Source organism: Pteropus alecto, unplaced genomic scaffold, assembly GCF_000325575.1.
Source record: "Pteropus alecto unplaced genomic scaffold, ASM32557v1 scaffold13, whole genome shotgun sequence".
In the NCBI taxonomy this organism is placed as follows: domain Eukaryota; kingdom Metazoa; phylum Chordata; class Mammalia; order Chiroptera; family Pteropodidae; genus Pteropus; species Pteropus alecto.
Window position 1 is genome coordinate 11522084 of NW_006434373.1, and position 18135 is coordinate 11540218.

Sequence of the window (18135 nt, forward strand, 5' to 3'; positions counted from 1 at the left end):
ATGTCCTGGTAGGAAGAGGTATCTATCAAGTAATTGATTCTAGAAGTTAAAACTCAAAAGGCAGGGCTGGAGCTAGTAATTTGAAAGTCTCCTTGTACATGATAATTCAAAATCGGTTTTCCTCAAAGGCTGTTATTCATCAGAATCAGTTGGGGTCTTTTAAAAATGTGGTTTATGCACTCCATCCATCCCCTATGTCAGTGAGTGTTTGAGATCTCTGAGTGTCCCAGGTGATTCTGACCAGCCAGAGTGGGGAACATGGTCCCAGATCATGAAACTGTCTGACAGCTTTGGGGAGAAGGAGTAGAGAAAGAATAGGCCAAGTCTGGAACCTTGCGGGGATGCCTATGAACATGGGATGATGTAGGTAGAGTCTGTGAAGAATTTTCTGAACTAAGAAGAAAATGAGTGGAGAGCGGGGTTGTAGATGCCAAGGGACTGGAGAGTTGCTAGAGCACGACACCGCATCATTGGTGGCCAGAGCTGGAGCCAGACTGCGGTGGTGACCAGCGAGAGGGTGGGGCACTGGGCAGATCTGGATGACTTTCAGGGAACTTCACAGGGAGGAGAGAAGGAGGGAGGGCAGTTGGTGAAGCGATGTGTTTTTTTAAATTTTAATTTTAAATGGGAGAAACCTGAGTATGCTGCTCAGGGCAGAGAGGCAGTAGAGAGGGGTAACTGCAAGAGGGTTATTGCTGAGGCCACATCCTGGTGGAGAGAAGGATGGATTCAAAAGTCCACGTTTTAGGATTGGCCTTGAAGAAAAGGAGGGCCGCCCTCACTCATCCTGGAGGGAAGGAGGTAAGAGAAAGGGTATGAAAACAGGAGTTTGTAGCTGCTGAAAATAGACGTGGTTTCTCTCGTGTCCCTGTTTCTTGGTAATCCCAGAGTACATTTCTCATTTACTTTTTACTGATTGATAGGGTTGGTGGGTTTTGTAAGCTTTTATATTATTCAGTCTCAACATGGGGCCTCTGTGGTGTCAGTGAGCTGCCCATCCATTACTACTGTCTACTCTGTTCAAACTGCGGCTCCCCATGACCTCCACACTGCAAATGGGCTGGCTGGGCGTTAGCAGTTCTCTTGTAAAGCACTGTTTAGGACTCCGTGTGTTTCACCTTGGAAAGCAAGTTAGTGGTTCGTGCCTATTGTTATTCTGGAATCCTTTTCAGTTCTTCTCCTTTCCTTCCCTATACCTTTATTCCCTGTGACATGATATGGCTAGTTATGTTTTAATATGTACCAACCTGAATTTGGAAAATTTAGGGGGAGGGTGGGGAGAAAAGTGGGAATTTTGCTTAGACAAGGCTGATTTTTCAATAAATTGTATAACAATTAAATAAGTGTTTTGATTTTTATTTACTTTAATTATACGAATGCTGGAGCCTTTCCCAGTTTTTATAATCTGCTTAATAGTTTGCACACTTGCTGTGTTTCTCAGTCTAATGCTCACCTGTAGGTGAGACTTAGAAATCTTTAAGTCCTGAATGTAAAAAACCATGGTCACAACCAGCCTGATTCTTAACTGAGGAAGGTGGATCAGTTGTTGAAAGGCTGTGGTCTGTACGTTATAAATACAAGGAAAAATGCAGTTCCAGTATTGTGAACTATTGAAGTTCCTCCTTTTTTTCTCTCCTACAGAATCTAAAAGCAGATCCAGAAGAGCTTTTTACAAAACTGGAGAAAATTGGAAAGGGCTCTTTTGGTGAGGTATTTAAAGGCATTGACAATCGGACTCAGAAAGTGGTTGCCATAAAAATCATTGATCTGGAAGAAGCTGAAGATGAGATAGAGGACATTCAACAAGAAATCACAGTGCTGAGTCAGTGTGACAGCCCATATGTAACCAAATATTATGGATCCTATCTGAAGGTAAGGCTTAAAAATAAAAACACGATTTTCCATGATGCAGCACTTGACTGAGACATGAGCAGTGTTATGTGAAGGACTTCAGTAAATAGCACAGCAGGTTTTCAAAGGAAGGAGAAATGGATTGACCTTTGCAATCAAAAGAACCTGGCTTTGATAGTTTTATCATCTTAAATGCCACCTATAGAAATTATTTTTTGATAAAAGTGTTTGATGTTGAAATTGCCTTTCCAACAAGAAAGAGTATTTGTGAGTAAAAATTTGTCATCAAAAGCGCATTTCTTACTAACTTATAATGATAACTGTTAATCATGTAATTTTAACATGGTTTATGATTAGAACTCATGCCAACCTAAGAATATTAGTCTTGATATTTTGGTTATTAAATGTGGTTTACTTTAATGCTGTTTTTAAAAACTGCTGCTGAGACTTGATAATGCTGATTAGTGAGCAGTTTATCTACATTTGACTTAAGGATTCTAGGTAAGTAAATACTTAAAAAAATAGTAGTTGTAATACAACATTATACATTGACCTTGATCTTCACTCAGTTCTTTAAGTGGGAAAGAAAAGTATAATTGATTTTCCAGTCCTGCATGGGGCCATTTTAGATGTTGTGGGGTGAAAACGTTGTACTACTAAGGAAGTTTGACTGTCCTTTGTGTTTCAAGTTCCTTGACATATGCCTGTTTTACTGAACTTAGAAATGTAGCGTTTTTCAAAATAAGGTTTTGGAAAGCATAAGAATTGGTGAAAAAAATTCTAAAACTTCACAGGTAGAAAGAACTGTTTTCTGAGGGAGGCAGCGATAAATCCAGATGATGCAAGACCAGGCCTCCTCCTCTCTTGGGTTTGTCCTCTGAATTCTCCATGTGGCTGCTTGTAGCCTACTCCTTGGTGAGGGGGATAGTGCGGGCTTTTGTTTTGTGGAAACATGATAATCTATAAGTGCAAGGATGGAAATTTTGAGAACTATTGATTCACTAAACGAATCTTAAAAGGAAATCAAAATTGAGTGAATCCTATTTTTTTTTCATAGCCTAAAGGATGTCGTAGGTCAAATGCAGCATTTTGAAAAGGAAAATAAGTTTTGGAGTCAGATGTCTTAGACTTGAATCTTGCTTATCTTGGTGTGCAGCCTTGAGCAAGTTTTTTTTTTTTAATTAACTTTCCTCTTTTCTCATTTGTAAAATGGAAAATTATGGAATATACCTCATTTATGCAAAGATTAAATGGAATTGTGTGGAAGTACCTGGCATGTCATAGGTACATAATGAGTATTAATTTCCTTCCTTAATGGATTGAATTTATTCATACCTCATCTCTGACATTACCTTGCAATGAAGGACATATCCAACTGAGGTCAAAGCCAGGAGGAAGAAGTGTGCCAACAATAACAATGAATGTTGCTGTGGAGGTGCAGCCAATTTGAGTCGTGACAGGGCACTGTATGTTTTATCATTCTCATGATCCAGGAGGAGGACTCATGCGACTCCCACACATGAGAGCAAAGGTCTTCTTGGTGTTAAATTATTGAGAACAAATGTCTGGAGAAACTCAACTTGAACTCTGTCTGCTATATCACTTAATATCCTCTGTGAAATTACTTCAACAATGGTTTTTAGTAAATTCAGAGTTGGGTTTGCTAGCATGTGGTATGCTACTGTTGTATTTTTATATGAATTATGATACCTTTGACAAAGGAGATGTGGAAGATCCTCAAATGTTTAATGGTTTATACCAGCTAATATTTACCTGTGAAAATTAAGAATCAGTGGTTCAAAAGTATCTTCAACCTCAGCTCCTCAGCAGAAATTTTACTGCATGCTGAAATTACTCTGTCATGGTCAAACATGGTGTTACCTTGACTGTACATATTTAGAGATTGCATCTGGTATGTCTTTTAATTGCCTGAGTCACTAATTCTAGAACATACATTCCAAGTCAGCCTAATCTTGATCTAGAGTTGCCCAATGAACTTCTTTAGTTAACATAATGTGAACTGCTAGAATAACCCCCTAAATTTATAATGGCTGAAATATGCTCGTTTATTTCTTGCTCACTGGTAGCCCTGATTTGTGGCACTTTTCCTCCAAGCGGTGATTGAGGAACCCAAGTTCCTTCTGTCGCTCTTCCTCCCATATTCCATACAAAGTTGTGCTTGTCTACCTTAAGTCATCGTGGGGGGCAAAAACGTGGAGGCTCCTGTGCGAAGTTTTCATGTGCCCAGGCCTAGACAGAGATCACATTATTTCTCCCCACATTGCCTTGGTCAGAACTCAGTAACATGACCACACCTAACTCAGGAGAGGCTAGGAAAAATCCAATCATGTGCTTCATGGAAGAAGAAATGATATTCCTTGGCCCAGAGGAAGACCCTCAGTAATGAACCAGAGGCTGCTCTTCCATCTGGTAGGCTTACGAAGTTTGAACTGGTATAGTCCTAATTGTCAAGATACAAATTAAATTGACGTAAGTCAGATGAGTCTTTGACACAAAGTTGAAAATGATTGTGGTTTATGTGGTTTTTGTTCCCCTTTAAAAAAAAAACTCCCTATAGTGGTCTGTCAGAGGTAATAGTCTTAGTTCTTTAAGTGATGATGGGAGAGAGAGGGCTTTTGGGTTTCACCTTGGGGGACTTTTACATAGCAAGATTGAGCAAAGAAGAAAATGGTTCCTTCATTACTGGGTTAGCATTAAAAGGTCATATAGTTAATGTTTTGGTTTTAGTCATTTGATCTAGGAAAAGAAAAACAATAGGTAAAGTGGTCTAAATGTATTATTGAATGTTATTGAAGCTCAGGGGAGTGGAGTTGATTTTGACTATATAGCTATGATCAAATAACAGAATTGCTTTATAGCATGTCCCCCACCCCAAAAGATTAAAAGCAAAACCAATGACAATAATTTAGGGAAGAGAGGGAATAGCATGATAGTTTTTATTTATTTTGATGAACCTGAGGCCTGGAAAGATCTTAAAAATTATCACATACCGTAGAGGAACTTCATTTGTTGTAGTTAAGTTTTTACTTTTTGGGAACTTAAACTCTCTAGACTATTTAATTAATCAGAAGCCTTCATATCCCAACCATTATACCACTGGAGTTTTCTTCCACAGAAATATCATCCACAAGATCACAATGAACTCTGCGTGTGTGTTTGAAGGTGGTTTGGGTAGTGTGCTGGAGCAGAGAATTTTGGTTTTTCAGTTGGGTAGTGAAGACATAATAAGATCATAACAAAAGACCATGTGGTGTTAAACAAGATTCTAAGCCTGTTTTCTTTTTATGCAGCATTGGCAAGTGCTACTCATTCCCTTCAGCAATATAAATCTCAAGCTTTTTTGTTTTGTAGAGATTGCCTGGCTATTAAAATCTCCACTTTGTGATTCACTTAGAGTTAAAGCTGGGATTTTTGGTTGGATCTAAGGTGCTTAACTATCTGGATGTTCTTCAGGCTGCTGACTGTCTCAAGGATAAAATGCAGATAAATAAACTTACAGGATTACTAATAAAGATTGAGATCATAGGTAGTGTGCCTGACATGTGCATAGGCGATTTTTAGCAAATGATAACAAAAATTATTTTTTCAATGAGAAAAGTTATCTCTAAATGACTCAAAATTAATGAGTCTTAAAAAAAACAGATTATTAGCATGCTAAAAACTAGGGTTATCATTTTCTTTTACAACAAATTTTGTACTCGAACATCAAGCCAGTTTAGCCATAGCAAATCAGGTGCAAGGCAAAAAACCCCAAAACAAAAAAGTTGTTTACCAAACCTTGTTGTAGTTGTTTTTGTAGTATCAGCATTAAGGAAACATGTCCATGGAGTGAGTAGTTGTCTAATCAAGGATGTAGATCCCTGACTTAAGAGTAACTTTGTTTTCAGTTCCTAAAAACTTTTAGGGTAGTTTTACCCTTCAGATTCACTAGAAAACTAATTTGGGAACGTCCCTTGATGAATTTTAGAAAACTAAGTGTTCTATATAAGTATACCTTATTCTGGTAAAGAGTTGATTATGGGCTGTGTGTGTGTGTGTGTGTGTGTGTGTGTATGTATGTGTGTGTATGTGTGTATGTGTTACAGATGTAAGTTATATTCTTTTGACTTCTGATTCATCTTTTTTTCTCCCGTTTCTTTTCCAAAGGGAGAATAGCAGTTCTTGATGAAGTAAAAACACCAGTCATTTTACCCTTAGGAAAAGAATGAACATATTTATTTATTTAAACGGTTTACATCTTTGTGAATGAGGCTGCTGGATAGGTTACCATCCACCCATGGTCTTTATTTGTCTCAGCATGACTATTATTAGTAGCTGCCCCCTTTGAGTTTCAGAGTCATCCAAGTTTAGACAACAGTATACAATCAGCCTTTTATACTTTATCTCCAGAAAAACAAAAGTCTCTTGCCCATATCGTTTTATAATTTAATGATATTTTTCTCTTTCAGAGAAAAAATATTAGTATAGCAGCATGATAATGAACATATCTGTCAGGACATGTCTAAATTTTACTTTCACTCACATTTTTTTCCCAGCTGCCCCGTAGCATATCCTCTTGTTTTGACTTCTGGTTTCAGATGTCGTTAGGAATATAGATGAATTTTTAGTCTCGGGAAGCATTTGAGTTCAGATATATGCCTGGTATGTATACCCTCCTATGTGTCAGGAATTCTTTGAAAAGCACGCAGGTTCTTTCTCATTCATACCTTTCCTACTCCTGAAGAAAGAGTCTGGCATATTCTTATTCAGGTGGAGAAAATAAGATACTATTGGTATAGTTACATGGGAGGTGATTTGCAGGTCATTTGGACTGGAATCAACTAACCAAATTTAAAGGGCCAGGGAGGAAAGTCCGGGTTCTCCCATACAGAGAAGTTCTTGTGCAGCCTGAGACATTTCTGCTGTTGTAACAGAGAAGAACATGGGACGTTGGGGTCGAACCACCTAAGTGGAGTGAGTACTTGTACCTCTCTACCTCTTGCTGACTGCTTTGTGTGTACTCTCTTGTACTAAGGGTACATGTGGCTATCCTCGAGAGATTTTAGCTGTCATCACTGGGGTGGGGGTCAGTGCTCCTGGCATCTAGTGGATGGAGACAAGAGATGCTACTACACACCCTACAGTGCACAGGACAGCCCTAAAGAAAGCATTGTCCAGCCCAGATATCCGTAGTGTCACTGTTGAGAAAATGCTGCCATCTGGAATGAATAGTGGTCTTTTGTCACAGAATATAAGTGTAAGTAACAATATTTCTAAGGCCAGGGTTTGGGACCCTTAAGATATTGATATTCCAAGAGTTCCAGAATAACCCATTTTGGACCGAGAGTCTTATATCAGAGTCTGCGGTTATGCCTACGTGATTTTTGTGGCCAGACCAAGTGTGAGCTTCATAAGCAGGTTGTGTCCAGACTTGGGGCAGTGATTTTACACTGTCCAGCCTGGTATGCTAGGCTGTGAAACCAGGGAATCTCAGACAGCATTCTGGGGACAGTGATATCTGAAAGATGCCTTTCTGGGTTACTTTCGTTCTCATCTAAGAACAAAGGCTGTAGGTTTTCTTGGAACAGTTGTTTGCCTAAATATTGACTATGACCCTTTCCCGTCTGATGTTCATTATAAAGCAGTAGAAATTAATACTGGGCTGGTCTGCTTGCCTAGGGCTGTGGATCACCAAGGTGAGAGGGAGCATTCCCCCACTGAGGGGCATCTTCGTGAGAAATGTGATTCTTCCTTGAATACTTGTGGGCTTACTACAAAGCTAATATTCCCCAAGACATTAGTTGATAACCTGGAGTAGTGCTGTATACCTGTTGGCCCTCACCCCCTTAATATTTTGCATGTTTTCCAGCACACTGATGATGACCAAGATTGGAAATAATTATTTGCTTTTTATTTTTGACCTTGATCATTGGAGTAATATTAATGAATAAAACAGCAAATAAGATGCTTATATCTTGCTTTCTGTTTTTTATTTGTTTGTTTTGGTAGTTTTTAGATACGGTATGTCATTCTTAGAGGTAAAGCAGAGATCTCACTGTGGCCTTTAAGCTTTGGGCTAACTGCCTAGCCAATAAGATATCCTGTTTTATTTCTTAAATCAACTCTTGGTCATTTTCTTATTATGTCTTATCCCCTTTTTCATTTATGGACATCAGATGATAATTAAACTTGTTTTTATAGTTTTCAGTTTGTGGAACTATCGTCATTGATCTATGTAAGACTGTTGTCTGTTCTAATCCAATTTATTATTTCATCCTTCATCTCTACTGCCTCTTTTGTACTGCAGGTTTTGATGTCTTAGGATATGTGTGTCCTCAATAGATAAAACATTTTGTTTACTATGTATGAGTTTATTTTTCCCTGCCATATAATGAATTTTAAAAATTTGAATGTAGTAAAATTAGCTTTTAGGGGAGGAGGGAGGTAGCTGGTGAAAGGGGTCAAATATGTGGTGACAGAAATCTAACTATGGGAGGTGAACACACAATGCAGTGTATATATGCCTTACTGTTAAATTGTATACCTGAAACTTACTGTATTTCGTTAACCAATGTCACCATAAAAAAAAAAAAAAAAAAAGCTTAAAAAAATTAACTTTTGGGTGTGTAATTCTTATAGTCCTGTGCATTTTAATATCTGTATTGATTCTTACCATCACCACAGATAGGATACAAAACAACCCCACATCTCAGAGTATTCCTAATCCATCACCTCCCTCAACCCCTGGCAACCATTGATCCGTTTTCTGTCCCCGTAGTTTTGCTTTTTCCAAGAGTGTCATATAAATGGAATCACACGTTTTTTGTTACTGGTTTCTTTCTGTTAGCATAACACATTTGGGATTCATCCATGTTTGTGCATGTATCAGTTTTTTGTTTTTATTGTTGAATGGTATACCATTGTATGGATGTACCATATTGACCTATGGAAGGGCAGTTGGGTTTCTAGATTTTGGCAGCTAATGAATAATGTTACCATAAACATTCATGTACAGCTTTTATATGAACATAAGCTTTCATCTCTAGGATAAATACCTAGAAGTAGGATTGTTGGGTCATATGGTAAGTTTTAATTTCTCTTGGGTGTATGCCTGGGAATGGAATTGTTGGGTCATGTGTAGTTCTTATGTTTGACCTTTTGGGGACCTGTTGGACTGTTTCTGAAGGACCTGAACCATTTTACTTTCCCAGAAACAGTGAGTTGAGGGTGCCAGTTCTCCACATCCTCATGAAATTTATTATCTTTTTTTTTTTTTTTTTTTTTTTTTATTATAGCCATCCCTAGTGAGTGTGAAGTGGTATCTCATTGTAGTTTTGGTTTGCATTTCTCTCATGGCTAAGGATGTTGAGCATGGTTCGTGTACTTCCTTGTTAACATTGTTATAAAACTATATAACTTTCCAGTTTTTCCCACTCTTTTGAAAAGCTTTATTCAATATTTAAACAAGCAGAAAAACAGTTCACTCATTTCTTCCACCCTCTACCACCTGCCTTTTGCAGCCACCAGTCTGTTTTCTATATCTATAAGCTTTTTTCTTTTTCTTTTTTTTTTTAAGATTCCACATAGGTGAGAGATCATATGGTATTTGTCTTTCTCTGTCTGACTTATTAAGATGATGCTTTCGAGGTCCGTTCATGTTGGTAAATGGCAAGATTTCCTTCTTTTTTTAGGGCTGAATAATATTTGTGAGTGTGTTTGTGTATCACAGTTTCTTTATCCATTCATCCATCGATGGACACAAGTTGCTTGCATATCTTCGCTATTGTAAATAATGCTGCAATGAATATAGTAGTGGTGCATATATCTTTTCAAATTAGTGTTTTTGTTTTCCTTGGATAAATAAAAGTGGAATTGGTGTATTATATGGTGGTTCTGTTTTTATTTCGAAGAACCTCTATACTGTTTTCTATAGTGTTTACACCTGTTTACATTCCTACCTATAGTGTACAAATACTCCTTTTTCTCCACATCCTTGTGAACATTTATTTGTTGTCTTTTTGGTAATAGCCATTTTAACAGGTGTGAGGTGGTATCTCATTATGATTTTGATTTGCATTTCTCTGATGGTTAGTGATACTGAGCATCTTTTCATGTGTTGGCTGGCCACTTGTATGTCTTCTTTGGAAAAAATGTCTGTTCAGATCTCATTTTTAATTGTTTGCATTTTTGCTATTGAGTTATTTGAGCTCTTGATATATTTTGGATATTACCCCTTATCATGCATGATTTGCAACTATTTTCTTTTATTCTGTAGGTTACCTTTTTATTTTATGGTTGTTTTCCTTTGGTGTACATCAACTTTTTTCCACTCACATAGGTATAATATAGGATTTTATTACACTTATTTGCATTTCTGCTATTAATAGTAAGTTTGAACATTTCATATATTCTTAGCCCTTAAGATTTTCTACTCTGTTGAATTATTCATATCTTTCATGAAGTTTTCCATTGGATTTCTTGTTTTTAGAGTTCAGTATATGTTACTGATTTTTTAAAAATCAGTTTTTAGATATCACAAGTATCTTCTCTGACTCTGTTTTGCTGCTTTTAACTTTGAGGTGTCCTTTGATGAAATAAATCCTTAATTTTAATGTAGTTAAATACATCAACTTTTCCCCTTTTGATTTCTGCTTTTGGGATCCTGTTTTAAGAAATTCAGTAGTTCCCTAAGGTTAAAAAACTAATTTTTTTTTTTTTTTTTTACTTCTGGTAGCTTTTAAATGGAAAAGCTTTTTACATTTGGATCTTTGTCTGGTTTATAGTATGAAGTAGGGGTTTTATTTTTCTCTATGTAGTGGGATAGGTTTTCAATTACTATTTTATAAATAATCCTTTCTCCACTCATGTATGATGCTCTGTCACATCAAAGACTCATATTTAGGCCTGTTTCTGGATTTTCTGTTCTGTTCCTGGGCCAGTATCATTCATGCTCTCTCTTTGTGTTTATTATTATTACCTCGGTGTTATTCTGAGTCTTAATATCTGGAAGAGGTAACTCCCTTCACTTCTGCCCACATACATACAAAAACTTTTGCTACTTTTAAAAAATACACGAAGTCTTTGAAGACCTTTATTCTTCAATATAAGATTTAGAATGTTTGTACATTTTGTTTTAAATCCTACAGAAATTTAAAAACTGATTTTTTAAATTTACATATTTAAAACTTACATATTAAGCCATCTCATCTTTGAACATTGAATGCATAGGCATCTTTTTGTTTAGGTTGTCTTTTGTGAGCTTTAATAAAGTTAAAAATTTTCCTCATCTGGATCTGGTGGATTCATAAAGGAGTTCCTAGACACAGGTTTTTATTGCTATTTTAGTAATAGATCTTTGGATTGGTTATTGCTTAGTTAATGGAATGGTGATGATTTTTTTCACATTGTTTCTGGTGCTCTTGCTCTGAACTCTTTAGTTTTTTATCCATATGTTCACATCTACAAATGATAGTTTTCTGTCTTCTCTTCCATTCTTATCACCATCTTATGTGTTAGTTTCAGCCATAACCTCTAATACTGTGTTGATTATGTAGTGATAGGGAGAATATGCCTGTTTTGTTCTTGAGCGTAAAGAAAATGTATCTTAAATTTTGCTTTTAATAGATACGATTTTACTATAGAATGTTGGTGTGTAACCTTTTATTTAAAATTAAAGATGTCTGCTTCTATTCTTAATTAGAGATTTATTTATTTTTAAACCAAACAACCATAGCATATATATATTTTTATCTGTAGTTTTAAAGATAGTTGTGATTTTTCTCTTTCAATTTTGGTGCAAATAGGTGGCAATTGGCTAGATCTAAGGTGTGCCCTTTCTGACTTCTAATAAAGAAAATGGCATCATAGAGTAAGGAAAGTATTTTCTAGTTGATATTGCTAAGGAGACCAGAGAATTGGCTTTATTAGTTAAGAACTTTATGATCCTCTTTTTAGGTAATTTCTTAGGTCTGCAGTTTTGCACAGTGCTCACAGATCCAACAGAGAAGTAGAACTTGACCTTGCTTTGGACAATAGGCAGTTGCGAGGCCCCATCACTGATTCCCTCCTGGTCTTGAGTTAGGAAGGATGCTCAGGAGAGAATTTTAGCCGACTGTCCAGTTGATCACTGAATTATTTACACACATCTGTGCTGGCAGTTCTGCATCTTAGTTCCTAAATATTCTCTGGGTTCTTGATGTGGTGGACTGACCTGGCTTGGTGCAACTAAACTGAACCTACTGCACACTGGTTTGTGTGTTGAGTTTGAGGAGGTGTTTTCAGTTTGTGGAAAGTTTTTGTATTTGGAATTGACGATGGGATTGATGGGATTACTTTTGGGCTGATACCTGGATGGATTTTTCTCCTTCAGAATTGTTAAGATGGAGTCTGGGAGAGTCTGTGGATGGTCACTGTTTCTGTGTCAGCCGCTTGGAATGATTTTTCCCTTTGATGGGGACTGTCCAAGATAAACTTTGAAGTATTGCAAGTGGCAAGAGGCTGTGGGAGGAAGAAAGGATTTTGTGTGGCTTGGACTGTCATGGTGAGCCACACAGTTCTTTATATTTTTGAATTTATGGTAATACTAAGTATCCTTCATACATTGATTTTAAATTCTACTTTGGTACTTTTTTTCCTCTGCATTTTGGGCCAGGTAGGTTTGTGGAGTAATGCATCTTCCGCTTGACTTAGAATAGAGGTTTTGGGATTGGGGGAAACGGTCTGCAGACTTGGTTTTGGGAAATATAAAGGAGCTAGAGAAGAGACCTAGTTAGAAAGTAGGGAAGACTGCCTTTACCCATCACTTTTCTTTTGTAGCCATTCTTGACCCTAAGCTCTGAAAATCTGGAGACCTTCCTCTGAAGATCTAGTCCTGGCTCTGAATTAAAACAGCAGTGTAGGCACCTGATCTTGGACCTGTGGCCTCATCGCAGAATAATGAGATTGGACATGTTTTCTTTTCAGTTCTTTTCAGTCCTTGATTCATCTTAGCTTGCCATTTAATACGTATTTCTTGTGCACAGAGAAATTAAGAGTCATAAATTGTTAGACTTATGTTAGACATTGGAGGCCCCCGGCCCATGCTTTTTATTTTCTAGGTTAGAAAACCAAGCCATGGAGAAGTTGAGTGATTGCATATTTTCCTAGTAACACAGGGTTGGTAATTGACTGAGATTCACTGCTGGAGGTTCCTCGTTCCTGGCCCACCATTGGCTTCCCTGCACTTGACTGTTATCCTATCAGATATTTCTCCCCTGCTTGCTTTATTGGGTTTTCTCTCTCTGGTGACTTGTTCTCCCTTCTACAAAGTATATTTCAGTTGTCAGTAGCTGAGCCCATTTTACATGAGTGAAACCATTCATTCCTGAGGAAGGGGCGCCTTACCATTGCACCTGCCTTTTCTCCCTTTGGGGGTTGATTGATCACCTGCAGGAGTGGAATCCATGGCATCACTGTGGGACCTTAAAAACTCCTGAGGCCTGACCCTACCTCGAGAATCTGATTTCTTTGTTCTCAGCTGTGGCCTACAAGGGGTGGGAGGCCGTGGTTAAAAGCTGCCCAGGTGATTCTAATGTGAGGTCAAGGTCGAAAACCTCTGATCTGTAAGATCACCTTGAGAGAAAGGACATGAAGCAGAGACCAGCACAGAGAAGGTAATTTACCACTAAGAATGTGTTCAGCTTTAGAGAAAATACCAACTCAGGTTTAAACTTTTATGGATGTGCATTTCCTTAAATTCCAGAAGAAGGGCAGCTCCAGGTGTAGTACAGTTGGTGGTCAACAGTGTCACCGAGAATCCAAATTCTTTCTTTCTTTAAAGGCTTTACCTGTGGGCAAATGAAGGGCCGTTTTTTTCCCCCCTGAAAGAATTTGCTTCTTTGGGTACAGGAAGCCTTTCTCAGAAGCCTCCCCAGACCACTTCCCTTCATGTTTCATTCATCAGAACTGGCTGATGCCTAAGTCAGCTCTTGGCTAGCCAACCTGGTTGGCTCCCACCAAACAGGATTTATTTACCTCTGGAGCTGGGAGAAGGGTGGGCATCCCCAGAGTCACAAAGTCAGAGAGATATATGGGGAGGTGTTGGTCGACAGTGCCTCTGAGACGGAGTTCTGGTGTGCCCATTTTTGGAGTGTCTGCTCTGTGCCACCATTGTCCTGGGGAATCTGGCATCTGCTTACGTGTGAACACTCTGTGTGTGGCCATTGAGAGCCCACTGGAAACTTGAGCAAATTAGCCAGACAGTGGCCCTGCAGGCTCTTAGCCCAAGGCCATCATTTCACACTTGCCTTGAATCTGAGGCTGTTAAGTATCATCTTCAAAAGAACATGTTGTCCTAGTGTTGAATTTTTATCTCAACCTCATTTCTTAGGTAGTGCAACAGGAGAAATTCTTGCCTAGCATGTATAAATGGTTTTATTCAACCTTCAATGCAAAGATGATGTTCACCCCATTTGTATTGAATGAATGGATTTGAATTTGTTCAGGTAGCTATGGCTTACTTCAGCCTAGATTCAGAAGCCTTGCCAATGCCTAAATTCTTTCCTGTGTTTCTGTGAAATTGGACTCCCTTGCAAATGGGGAACTGCTTCGGCTGCCATGGCTGGCTGTCACATGAGCCCATGTAGAGCAGCCCTTGTCCCTCTGGCTCCTTTGCTTATGCTCAGTCTCTGCCAAGAATCCCATTTTGGTTTTGTGGTCCTGTAGTTTTCTTTATCAGTGGGTCCTTCTTAGTTCCAAACCTGTGGATGGTTCTGTGGTGGCCCATAAAACAATCAGGCAGAGGTGGCATTCCCTCTCCTTGTAGCCTTTCCAGTTACAAATTAGCAAGCTTTCTTTCTGCAGAAATGAGTTGTTCTTGATAACTTGGTTGCTCGCTCTTCACCTTTACTACTTAGGGCAGGTACTTTGTGGTTACATTGCTTTTTTGTCTGACAGTTGAGACTCATTAAGCTCTGAAGGATTGACTTATGTGGAGTTAGTTCCTGGTCATTTCAGGAGTCGGCGAAGTGGTTTAGGTGTTTGCCTTTTGAAAACCTATGAGACCCTACAAGTTTTATGGATATGTTTGAGAGTCCTTTTATCCCTTTTGTGATGATGATTCTTTAGAGAAGTAAATTAATTTGTAGGTGACTTTTCTCCATCTTATTTGGCTATCTAAAACATATTTGAATCAAACCTTTAGAAGATAAATATTCTACCTTATAAAACTCTTCACGAGTAAGATTGTTTTTTCCTTTCTTTGTATGCTGGATGCACAGATAACTGTACAGTTCTGATTTATTATTTGCATTACTGCAGTGTCAAGAATCAAATATCTTCAGACAGTTCTTTGCCTGAAGGAAAGATTTTTTTTAAAAGAATGGAAATTGTGAGATGATATACACTAGAACATACACAGATAGCTTTGTTAACTGAGCAGGTAGTCTCCATGTTTTGGCATTGGGTGGCTCTTGGCTTACTGCAGATTGAATTGCTAAGAACAATTTATATAACTTGTTAAGTAAACCAAGCATTGTTACCCTGATTTGGTATTTAGTTTCCTGAATTTTGATGATTTTTGGTTGAGTATGAGATTAGGTTTGTGTTTGGTTATATACTTCGATTGGCTCTAATTACTTTTTCTTGTCATTATCACTGGAATCAGTAGAGATAGGTCAATAGCAAGGTTGATTATAGACCAGCGCTTATACAGAGGCTAATCACCTACATTTTTCATTTACATGTAAGCCTTTTCTCTTGTTTCTTGCCAAGGCTGGTATAAAATGGCACATGGATTTTGGAGTCATTATTGGTCACATGTTTTAAACAGGTGTGATGAGTTGGCTTGTGTTAAAATGTTTGGCAGAAAGCATTGATTCTTTAAAAGTAAAAATTGATTTATGACTCTTCTTTGGGAAGGAAATAGTATTATGTTTGCTTTCTGCACGGAGGTGTAGCATGAAGACTTCTTGCCTTTCTCTTGTCTCCTTTATGCCTAGGTGGATCTGTGTTTCTGGACACTTCTTTTTGAAAGTTGAGATCCATTCAGAGGCTTTCATACTTGTCTCTAGGAGAAAGGGGGCATAAATATGCCAGATGCAAAACCACAATGATTTCTTTGATTGCAGGGACCTTTGGGCCAGCTTGCAGTAAGAACTTGCCTTTAGAAGATCCTTTGGTTCCCATCAATGTCTCCCTCTCCTCAAAGGGATGGCAGCCCGATGGACAGTGGGCACATGACCCTGACATCGAAAGACTTCCACGGAGGTAAGCTGCTCTGTCAGTGCTGCCCAGACAGACATGCGCCTTCCTCATCAGACCTGGGCCCTGCCTCCAACCACACCTTGTGCACACATGGCGGGAGAACCTGAGGCTTTTTCTCTTGCTTCGAGCCAAGGCTAGGGTTCTGGCACCTCAGGTAACAAATAGCCCTTCTTCCATGGGGCTTAGAAATGAGTAGAGTGAAATACAGCTGTGGTAGCTTTCTCCTAGTTGAGGACAGGAACCCCCCTGAATGGTGTTCTTGAACTCGTGGATAGTCCTTTCTTCCTTTGTGTCTGTTTCTCACCTCATACTGGGTGTAATTCCGGCCACACTGAGCCACAGTTGCCATTTGGGATCAAGTTGCAGAGTCTTTTTCCCTTCTCATTTGTATTAGGGGAGAAACTATTGATGGAGTTACTGTTAACCTTTGTGGTGGGTACCCCACACTGTCTGGTGTGCGCAAATTTTAGAGTCCAAGCTCTGAACTTTCTAGAAGGTATTACTCCTGATCTTGACCCAGAGAAGGCACTGTGGACCACAATTTGGATTACATTTCTCTAGGAAATGGATTGCAACCCTGGACCAGCTCGATTGTTGTTGGCAGAGATTCAGCTTCTCCTGCTATGTTGCTTTATTCTTAAAAGAATAGGTATATCAGAATAAAGTAATGTGTTTCCTAGCACATTTTCGTTGTTGTTTTCATTATTTGTGCCTAAGCATGGCTGCTGAAATTGATTTTAACTATGATCTTTCTGACTTTCTTAAGAGACCTCACGTTTCCCTTTTTTGACATTGGTGAGGAGAGTGAGTGTGTGTGTTTGAGTGTTTCAGGACTTGCTGAGTGTTGCAGGTTTAAGAAGTCACACTGGTTTATGTTTGCATGGCCATGTTCAGAGTTTAAGATGGGCTGCCTGTTAGCTGTGGTTGGTGAGAGTCCTTGTAGTGTTTGTGGCCTTACTGTGAACGTTTTCTTTATGAAAACTTGTACACATTTTTAAAAAAGGAAAAATCTACATTGTTGACTTTTTGTTTTGTCTTTTATTCTAACCGGTTAAGATCATCTTTATGATTATTGTCAGGACCTCATGTCTAAGCTCATCTGCACACTTAGTATAAAAATGTATTAGGAAGATTATCTCCTGGTTCTTAATGTTCTTTTACTTTTCAGATCTCTCACTATTGTGTTTACTTTCTCAGTGGTGCATTAAGCCATCTGCAGTCCCTTGCTTTTTCTTTTACAGACTGTGTGAATAAGGCAGCAGCAGCTGTAATGAAAGGTAGCCATAAAAACTGAACTTCGTGTGATAACAGGTTATGAACTCGGGGCTATTAAATGAGTTTATTCTAGCTTCACTTCTTGTTTAATAATGTACCAAGTTTAGTATTGCTTTTTCTGGTTTTAATTAGGTTTCTGCCTCCATTTTATATTCGGGAGATTAGAACTGGTCGATTGGAGTAGCTGTCAACAAGAGTGGCATGATCTTAATCTCTCACTTTGTGTTTTCTTCTTTGAGCAATATTTGGGTCCCTTAGCTCTCTACCGGATGCACCACAGTGTGCAGAGCTGTGCCCACCTTTAACTTGTTTTTAAAAAGTACTCTCTAGGTAAGTTGGGGTCTCTTATTTGGTAGTTGGGTTTAGGACTAGTGTTCACTTGCGCCATGCTGAAAAAAAAATGCACAGAAAATATTTCCAATATGTTCAATATGAGGTATGTGAGCCCTTAATTATCTGGGGTCTGAAGTGTCTTTCCCCACAGGTTATTTGTATAGGTTTTTGCTTTTTAAAAATTGTTAATGAGATTTCATTCCTGTGAAGAAAGTACTTGGGATTACCACCCTTTCCATTTCGTAGCAGGTTATAGCGGTGTTGAAATCATTTCTGTGTTTGTGTCTGAAGGTTATACTCTCCCTTGATCCTAAGGCTACAAGACCTAACGTCCCTCAGGTATCATCCTCCTCCGCCATCATTCATGACTCACCTGTTCCCATGCATACTGAGCCCTGCTGCTTTGCTTTGGCCTAGGAACGTAGGCATGGGCTC

At 38.5% G+C, this 18135-nt stretch overlaps 1 protein-coding gene across 2 annotated transcripts in view; it reads left to right on the top strand.

Moving 5' to 3' along the window:
* STK24 (serine/threonine kinase 24) overlaps window positions 1–18135 on the top strand; it is a 107130-nt gene that overhangs the window by 41717 nt on the left and 47278 nt on the right. For both annotated transcript variants that reach the window (XM_015587344.2, XM_015587345.2), the window contains one exon: window positions 1642–1872. In XM_015587344.2, the coding sequence (XP_015442830.1) occupies window positions 1642–1872 (231 nt within the window). The remainder of the gene's footprint in view (window positions 1–1641; window positions 1873–18135) is intronic.